We start from the raw sequence: 10148 nt of genomic DNA, 5'->3' as shown, positions 1-10148 counted from the left end.
CTCAGCAGAAAACATATCTTTCTTAGCTAGACATCAGTTTAACTAATGCCCCTTATGTTTCCAGTTTTCAAAATTGATAAACGCTGCATCTCTTGGATAGGTAGAATCTATTACAGATGTACCTTTTGCATGAAATCACGAACCAAATTAAACTGGCTTTTTTTACGTTGTGAAAAAAGTGGCTTAGTCAGGATTCACCGACAATTCATGATGCAGTCAATAGGCTTAACCCACCTCATAGTTTCATTTTCTCCAATTTTACGAAAATTTGAGATTCCCTTAATGCCAAGACTAATGGCTCAAACACCATGTGCTTCAGTTTATGGGAGGGAGCTCAGGGAGGGAGGTGAAGTTCACACAATGAACTGTGCTAATATTGGCAAACGAGGCACTGTATACTTGCCAGCCCCGTTGAGGTTTTGCTTTTTTAATGCAAGGGGAAAGAAGGCTGTAAGTATGGGATGGTTCAATAGGATCTGCAGTCCAAAGCTGAACACCAACTTTCAGTTAAAAAATTCTGAACTTCTCCTCTTTGGGGTTGTGATGTCCCACAGTACATGTTCACCCTCTTACATGTTTCAGAGTTCCATGGATATGTTCGTCTTCCTTGGTGACCCCTGTGTGCATCTGTTGGTGACCTGTGTGTATGCTAGTGCATAAGTAAAAAGAACATTAACATAAATTTGAAAGCACAACAGTTTATTAGTGGATCATGTGGTAAGAGATCCGAACAGAAAGTGTTTACAGGGAGAAGACACAATTTTGCTAATTAAGACATTGGGGTTAGTATATTTTCTTCCTAGACACATTTAATCAGCATTAGCACAAAATCTCCGGCACTCAGGAACACAACCACAAATCCCACAACGGGTTAAGAAACAGCTTGAATGGAACATTTACCCTGCAACGTGAGTACCGGGATCTCCCTTAAAAATCCTACACCTGCGTGGACTGCTATGCATGGGGTCACCACCCATAAAACTCCTACCTGCTTAACAAGTGGCACATTTACAATTGGAGATGCAACTCCTGGCGTAATTCATTTTATTTCTTACCGTTACATGCACCTGACTCTACAACTCTTAACAGCATGTGTGTAACACAAAGTGTCACACGTATACTGTAGGACCAGTGCCAACTTTGACATGATTGTAGTCATGAGGTGTTATGAGCAGAAATGTCAAGACAAAGATTTACATAGTTCATTTGGGAATTAGTGATTTTTGTTTTCAGGCTACTTCATTGAAAGGAATATGCAAAAGTGACAGGTCCTGTCCTATCATACTTCTCTGCCACCCATCTCCAGGTCACAGTATAATGCTCCAGATCTGTGATTGTTCCTCCATTTACTGGGCTGTCATAAAGTTTGGTATGTAGTATAAGATTTGGAGATACCAGCTGGATCATTATCACTTTGTGACCTGTCTGTGTCAATTTGTGGATCTGCTTATGTCCAATGGGACACCCCTTGCTCCCATCTTTGTCTTTTGTATCTTCTTCTAGGAACAGTTATGATATAGTTTTTAAATAGCCCTAAGCCTGATACCACAACATTAATACTCTAATTGTATCATGTTCTATGTGGAATAACTGGGATGTGCGTGCTCAGCATCTTTTCAGCTGTAGGACGTGGCTATCTGTGTACAGTGCTCGGTAGGGGGGAGGGGGCAAATGGGAATCCAGAGGGAGTGTAGAGGCACTAGGAAATACAGAATTTGTGGGGTTCTCTATTTAACCCTAGAAAAACCCAGACGAGTATGTGAATATATATATATATATATATATATATATATATATATATATATATATATATATATATATATATACACACACATACATACATACACACACACATAAAGCACATATATACACATACAAGTAAACACACAAACTGGTACACACTTGTGACTGTGTATGTATATTTAAGTTTCCTAATTGATCTGTTCCAGTTCCTTGAGAAGTCACTGCCCCCACAGTCCCCTGAAATATAGAAAATCAGGAATATTTAACCCTTTCAGAATCATTCAACTTGAAAAAGGAGCCGAATCCTGGAGCCGGAACACAAGGCTGGACCTATCCCAGGCTTGTGATATTGGCACGGCCTCCAGGGGGCGCCACTATGCGCTGAGTATTGCGGCGAGGGATATTGTCATCAACCTGGGCGCCTGCAAAAGAGAAGATCTGTGATTGGTTGGAGCACAGGGAGAGAGAAAGGAGATCAGTGTGACGGTAAAGGATAAACCAAGCTCTCAATAAAAGGTCAAGCCCATAAATGGTTAAACAGGAACCAAAAAAGGCAAAGCACTACTTTCCAGCAGGTATAAATGATCAAAAAGGCAGGGAGAGCGTTCCCAAAGTGAAAAACAAAGCTAATTTATTAGCAGCATGGAGACACATAGCATACACAGGAAAAAATGCCCCCACCTACACATTTCAAGCGTTAGCTCTTTATCAAGGTGATTAACCTTGAACCCTGATCCATATATATGGGTTCAAGAGGGTTAGCTCTTGAGCCCAGTAACAATGTATCTTTGCAATGCCTGAAATATAATAAAGATATTTTTTGTGTGTTTATCTTTTAGGGCATGTTAGAGAGCAGGGATTTCTAGGGCATGAGTTTCAAAGGGGTTTTGCGGAGGAATTGTTGTCAGAATGTGTGTGATTTTAGATAGTCGGGTCCAGAGTTGCTGGATACCCCAAAAATGTACCGGGAATCATGTCTGATTCTCGGATCCATGAATGCACATTGTCCTCACAATATCTTTCCTTGAAAACGCTTGCGCGACTCACCACTAGGGTTCCCTGCTTCAGCACAGCAAGAAAGGTAAAATGAGGCACAGGGATGAAAAGTGTTCCTGTAGCTGCGGGGATCACTAGGTAACATAGCGGTACCCAGTTAGTGCCAGGTAGCCCAGAACCAGTATTGGGTTCATGGATCTCCCTAACCGTAGATAAGGTTGTGGGGGGGGGGGGGGATCTCAGAGTCTAGCCAAGTCCTATAGAGTGTGGGGAATATAGGCTGATAGAAAAAAAGTACACTTTTCTATTCTATTCCCCATATCCAGGGCTTAAGGATGTATTAAAGGTTTATTTTATTAATACATGTAATGTAATTAAGTGTAGTAGTTGCACTGTAAGTTAGTGGGCTTTCAGAATCAATGTCCCAGAGACTGCCAGGGCTACCAAGTTAGGTGCTAGTAAGTCTGGGAGACATCAGAGTTCAAAGAAGCCAGAGGATGCCAGAGGTGTGAGATGCAAATGGGCAGCAGGAAAAGTCTGAGTACCCAAGTACGGTCAGCCAGTTGTTCTGTCAGACTTGGAGGAGCCAGTCACCGTGGGTGGCATTGAGGGAACCAGGGACAGAGGTGCCAAGTTGCACATGCCCCTGGGTTCATTCAGATTTCTAGCTAACCCTGTTTTTTCCTACTGGCTTGTCTGACTGGCTGCTGAGAAAGTTCTCAAGCTTCTGATTGGGCTGTAATAATTTGTGGATGGAGTCAGAAATACTATAAGAATCCATGCCCCCATCAGTCTCCAGCAAGAAAGAGGACATTGCGGGCTAAATCCCGGTCAGGGGAAAGTTCTTATTTATAATTCCCTGCATCTAGGAGAGTATTTTTTTTACCCCAGTTCCCAAGTAAGTGTGTTTTTTTGCCTGTATTTTGTGTTCCACTGTGTGTATGCCTATTTTAAATCAATAAACTAAAATTTATTTCATTATCCTGTTTTGCTCAATGAATGATCCTGGTAAAAAGGTGTAAACTGCCTGGTCTCCCATGACAATCAGTGATTGGATAGGGCAGGGGAAAAAAGATCTGTGAGGAGCAGTGGCTGCGGTTGAGAGAATATGTGTGATTGATTGGAGCAGGGATAGGGATTTGTGATTGGCTGCAGCGAAGTGGAGAGAAGACATCTATGAATGGCTGGAGCAGGGGAAGATAGTGAGGAATGGGTTACCGAATAGTCCTTTTAACTGTAGCGCTTACTTAACCCCCTCACTAATACACCGGCAGTGTGTTACTTAACTCATCCCCACAAAGAGCATAATATAACACCTATACTGCTAGAGGAGGTAACTTCCCTTCTGTTGGTCTCGCTCACCGGAGGGTAACAGTGTGTCACGGTCCGTGTCACCTTAAGGCGGGAGGGACACAGTCAGAGTCACCCTATGGTTACGGCGGGAAGCTATTTACCAGAAAGGCTGAACCCAGACTGGTGCAGGTTCCGTATGGGTTGCGCTGGTTGTTTCGCCGGTGATGTCTTGGCAGAGGACGCTGGAGTGACAGCTTTTGGGGTCACAGAAACTTCACAAACAGGCCCGTCATACAGTCCACGGGGGACCCCTCGCAACTCAGCAAGCTGGAGACATTAAGGTATTAACACTCAGCCAGGGACAATTCAGTCACAGATTTGTGGCATTAGAGCCTTGCCTGCCAGTCTCATTTTATGCTCCACCCAAGCAGCCCCACCCTGCTCCCTCCCAAATCCTCTCTTGTCTCACCCTGCTCCTGGCCTTGATCCGCTTGTACACGTAATCTGGAAACGGTTTCCTGGGAATGTATCGTCCTGATCCCTCAGTAGTGTGAAGATTCCCATCTTCAAGTACAATCTTTCCTTGGCTTATTACAACCAGGGGGCTTCCACGACACTCCATTCCTTCAAATATATTATACTCCACTGACTGCAGAGAAAATAAATTGACTCAAAAATCACCATTGGAAGACGGAAGAGGAGAGCAAGGCAATAAAAATGGGGGTTTAAATCCGAGGAATTAGAGAATCAAACAGATTGAGGGCTAGATATAAATGTTATATTGGAATTAGGAATATATTGAGGATAGGGCTACAAATAGGTTAAATAAGGGCTCCTCTTAGGTTTGGTTTATGTATTAAATTTAGGTTTACATTGAGTTTATATTAGGGTTCATCCTCTTTTTTTTAATAGGGCTAGGGTTATATCCAGGTTGTTATTATTACGGCTCATATTAGGGTAATAGATTAGGTTCTGTATGTCGTTTGCTTCTTCTAAAAGGAGTACAGTTGGCAAAGCTTCTCCAGCACTTACACTGTTGTGTGTCTTAGCCGAGATGGTCTTCACACAGTCTGGATCCCATATGACCAGGTCAGCATCAGATCCCACAGCAATGCGTCCCTTGCGGGGGTACAAGTTGAAGATCTTGGCAGCATTGGTGCTGGTTACTGCCACAAACTGATTCTCATCCATCTTCCCAGTCACCTAAGGAGGGACAACCAGTCACACATACCTGAGCAACACTCGCTTCATCCACACACCACAGCTTTGCCCCACGACAGCATCCTTTGCTTTCCCATGTTCTGCAGTATGCCTTTCACCCTATAATGCTCTGCAATCACTCTTACAGAATTATTCCCCTCATCCCCTATATCTTCCCCCTTTCTCCCAACCTGCCCCCTCCCTACACACACTATGGTCCTCCCACGGCAAACTCCTCTCCTGCAGCACTGCGCTCCCCTTTGCACTGCACTCACCACGGCTCGGTGCCACACAATGCTCATTCTCTCCTCCGCTCCATTGGTTCCATCTGGGATTAGTGTGAAATTATCTTTACCAACAGCTTTCTGGGCAGTGCTAAAAGTGCAGTGTGCACTTCCGCTAACCTGCAGGTCACCGCTGGGAGACAGGAGTATGAAGGAATATTGTCCAGAATCAGATAAGGCGATAACACATTTCCATCAACTAAACCGGTCACTTGCATATAAATTCATTTAAATACAAAGGAAACATTTTGAATAAACCGTTTATTACCTGACAATTCCAGTCCCAGTAAATCCCGATCAGATCTGGTTCAATAACTTGCTATCATTTTAACCGTAAACTTTATTGGTGTCCTTTAATGTTAGGGTTAAAATCCTTTACACAGAAAAACAACTGGTCAGTCTGTCTTATTATACAGTATGTGTGTGTATCTATACACATACATACACACATTATATACAGTATGTGAGGGGTTTTGTTACTTTTTTTTTTTACCAGCCATAACTTATCTAAGATGTGGCTGAAACCTATCCCAGCTTCAATTTGCAAACCTAGTATAACCAGTCTCACACTGATGAGACCCAAAAGGTTGAAAAAGCTGTCAGTGTATTGATGTTTACTGGCTATGTACTTAACCCAGGCTGTGCTGAAAGGCTGTTTAATGCAGCCGGCATAAGCTTATAGGGGTTCACGTCAATATGGACTTGAAGCAAAAGGTGACCATGTGGGCTCATTTACATGTCATTTCCCTGAATCCCTTGCTGCAGTGGAAGCGCTGTATGCTAGGAGATAACGGTGAAAAGCAGGGCAGCAGATCTGTCTGAGACATGTGAATGTGCTCATTATTGATTCTTTTCATTTGCTGTATGCTATACGGTGGAGGGTTTTTGTTACTTTTTTTATTACCCACAATTAATATAATATAAAAAATCAAAATAGCATAAAAAGGACAAATAACTTAGCTTAGAATCAGGGTGCTTACAGTGCAGCCGGAATCACCATCAGGCAACAGAATAGAGAAAATATTAAAAAAAATCTGCATTACTCTCTGGTAAGGTAAAAGTTGATAGGGTTTAATGCATCAGACACACATAAGGGGTCAATACAAGAAAAGGGGAGCGACGTTTCGGACCTCCAGGTCCTTTATCCAACTCCTATCCCATATGTGTCTAACCTATCTAAGCATTTACCTTACAAGAGAGTGCTGCAGATTTTTTTTTTACATATATACATACAGTGGTTGACAAATCACCAAAAAATCTACTCGCCACACAAAAAAATCTACTCGCCACCTAGTACCAAACGTGTGCTGCTTGGGCCAATATTTACTCGCCCGGGGGTTAAATCCACTCGCCCGGGGCGAGCAAATGTATAGGTTTGTCGAACACTGTATATATATATATCAAAAAACAACACAACAATTAAGTAGCGCTAAGGAGGATATAAAGTGACACTTATAAATTATAATAACATATAAATTGAATTAATAATAAAATTACCACAATTTAACCTAATTAAATCTACAAACCATAACGTGATCGTAATAAGAAAAAGTCCAAAATAAATGTTCTACTCAAAAAAACAGAAGAAATCCAGAGAGATGTATAGTCCCAGTAGCAGATCCAGGGAGCCTCTAGGCAGCTTAAAAAGAGTGGTATAGCCAACCACTTTTAGATCTATGGAAAAACGACAAACAAATGCGCCAACTCCATAGCACGTAACTGCTTAAAAATAAAGATACATTTATTTAAAATATCACCAACCCATAAGAAATGCACTTACAGGATTTTAAACAGAACCATTCGTGGGAGAGAAATCTCTATTGAGGTCATCTGCGATGGTAGGGGGAGTCTCAGGTAGGCAGAGTGGAAATACACAGCCTGTAGCCACAATAAACTCCTACCACGAGTTAGCAGCAAGTTGTAGAGGCATTGAGTGCCTTCATGTCCCTCTCTCCTGCATACAGTAATTGCCAGCACTCGAAAATACCGCCAGCTAGAGCGCAAGGACGCCGGGAACGCCAGGTACACAGACACAAACGTGATGATGTCACCAGCCCTACGCGTTTCGTCACTCTAAGGCGACTTCGTCAGGGGGGTTTTGATTGGTCAAACACAGCCAATGAAATAGGCTGAATCATGTAAACCTATTCTCACATTGGTTCTATGTTTCACCACGAGGCATATACAATTAAAAATTGCCACAATTCATAGCATAACAATTCATAACAACAAAAAACATCAATACTTATGTTGTTCACACCATAAACTGAGAATAACTTAAACTAATTAATTTAATACAATTAATCTCAACTAACACTTGTAAGTGTTTAGAAAAAGCTATCTTACTAATACCAATCTAACTTTCATCAGACATGGATGAATGCATATAATCCAAATAAAATTTGGTAAACATAAGTATTAATGTTTTTTGTTGTTATGAATTGTTATGCTATGAATTGTGGCAATTTTTAATTGTATATGCCTCGTGGTGAAACATAGAACCAATGTGAGAATAGGTTTACATGATTCAGCCTATTTCATTGGCTGTCTTTGACCAATCATACATCCCCTGACGAAGTCGCCCTAGAGCAGGGGTCATCAAACTCTTAGTCCAAAAGAGCCAAATATGAGTAGTACGGCGATTTAGAATTTTTCAAAGAGCAATAAATATATTTTTACAAGTAAGGTTGATTAACCGTCATCACATCAGACTGTCCCCCCATCATTATTCCCCCCCATCACATCAGGCTGCCCCCCCCCCCCCAGGGCCGCCAACAGAAATCATGGGCCCCAGGGACAAATGAAAGGAGCAGGCCCCCCCCCCCCCCCCCGAACCCATAGCGCACCTACCACGAAAAAATATATTTTAGCGCGCAACTTTTACTTAACTGCTTTCTTATTGTGATACAGAAAAAAACATTACAATGCAACCTATTTATTTTTATATTTTCAACAAAAGACATGTGACTGCCTGCCTGGGTGACTGAGTGGGTGGGTGGATGACTGGGTGGGTGAATGACAGTAGAATGACAGTTGGGTGAATGACGGTGGGTGGGTGAATGATGGGGAGTGGGTGAATGATGGTTGTTTGACAGTGGATGGGTGGGTGAATGACAGTGGATGGGTGGGTGAATGACAGTGGATGGGTGGGTGAATGACAGTGGATGGGTGGGTGAATGACAGTGGATGGGTGGGTGAATGACAGTGGGTGGGTGAATGACGGTGGGTGGGTGAAGAACAGTAGGTGGGTGGGTGGGAGACAGTGACTGACAGTGGGTGGGTGGGTGGGAGACAGTGACTGACAGTGGGTCGGTGGGTGGGAGACAGTGACTGACAGTGGGTGGGTGGGTGTTAGACAGTGACTGACAGTGACTGGGTGGGTGGCAGACAGTGACTGACAGTGACGGTGGGTGGGAGACAGTGACTGACAGTGACTGGGTGGGTGGGAGACAGTGACTGGGTGGGTGGGCGACAGTGACTGGGTGGGAGACAGTGATTGGGTGGGAGACAGTGACTTAGTGGGAGACAGTGACTGGGTGGGAGACAGTGACTGGGTGGGAGACAGTGACTGGGTGGGTGACAGTGACTGGGTGACAGTGTGAGGGTAGAAAATATTATATGAATATATGTTTATCCATTATTCCGAGAGTTATCCAACTCAGCAATGCAAACAGATATTGTACAGTAAAGATGGCGCCTGTATCCGGGAACACACCCTGAGATTATCCTGTAATGAAGACATCCGGCTGATGAAAGATGTACAAACAACTGGCTTATCAGCACGAGCTGACTCACGAGCTGATCATGCGGCGTCTCGAGGGAACCACTTTTCCAGGTTACCGCCCTCAGATCATCAGTGCCTGTCCTGTTCCCTTATCTCGGGCTGACAGCCTGCACTCTCATTCAGAGATTTTGCAATTACTAGTCAGAAAAACAATCAGACAACCCGCAGTCTATTTCCCATTAATACCTACTCGGTCACCTAAATTCCCAACACTAATGAATTAATACACCTACATATACGACGGATGAATCTGTGGAACAGTACGAACAGTACGAACAGAACAGTACGGTACCGGGTGTCTGGGGTCAGGGACCCAACGTCTGAGGGCGGTAACCAAACAGTGGTTCCCTCGAGACGGTGACACAGGACCGGCCACGAGATATTAGTGGGACGAACAGAGAATTCAGAGATGTTGCACTTATTTAAGAAAAAACATGTGTTGCCCACAGGGGCACAGACAGCACTAGATTTAGTCCGCACTCGAGAAGGAAAGAAATATACCAAACATGCTACTAATCTATATAAACTGGCTGGAGTCCCGCCTACGGGAAGATTACAACCCAGCATATGGTCTAAAATGATAACCGAATCCCGGGGAATGCTGGAAGACAAAGGTCTTTTAGAGGTAGCACAGGCTCATCTCCGAGTAGCGGGAAAATTGTGTGATGAAGGTTATGAAGAAGTACGGGGGGAGGGTGGAGCAGAAAATACTGATCCCCTATATGGATATATGAAGCTTGTTAAAACTGAGGAAACCCCATATCCGCCGCCATACCAAGATGGCGCCCGCCCTAGTCCAAAGGGGTGGGTCTGTCACCATTGTGGTATGCAAAACCCGGAATGGCGGA

At 43.4% G+C, this 10148-nt stretch overlaps 1 protein-coding gene across 2 annotated transcripts in view; it reads right to left on the bottom strand.

Annotated features, from left to right (window-relative positions):
• Positions 1-682: 682 nt before the first annotated feature.
• The window catches only part of DPYSL2 (dihydropyrimidinase like 2), a 38761-nt gene continuing 29295 nt past the window's right edge, over positions 683-10148 (bottom strand). For both annotated transcript variants that reach the window (XM_075601560.1, XM_075601561.1), the window contains exons 10-14: positions 5508-5649; positions 5065-5235; positions 4502-4681; positions 4194-4359; positions 683-2165 (exon numbers count right to left, since the gene is read on the bottom strand). In XM_075601560.1, the coding sequence (XP_075457675.1) occupies positions 2074-2165; positions 4194-4359; positions 4502-4681; positions 5065-5235; positions 5508-5649 (751 nt within the window). In that variant the 3' untranslated portion in view covers positions 683-2073. The remainder of the gene's footprint in view (positions 2166-4193; positions 4360-4501; positions 4682-5064; positions 5236-5507; positions 5650-10148) is intronic.

This window comes from Ascaphus truei, chromosome 5, assembly GCF_040206685.1.
Source record: "Ascaphus truei isolate aAscTru1 chromosome 5, aAscTru1.hap1, whole genome shotgun sequence".
In the NCBI taxonomy this organism is placed as follows: Eukaryota; Metazoa; Chordata; class Amphibia; order Anura; family Ascaphidae; genus Ascaphus; species Ascaphus truei.
This window is presented reverse-complemented; position numbering and strand designations above follow the sequence as displayed.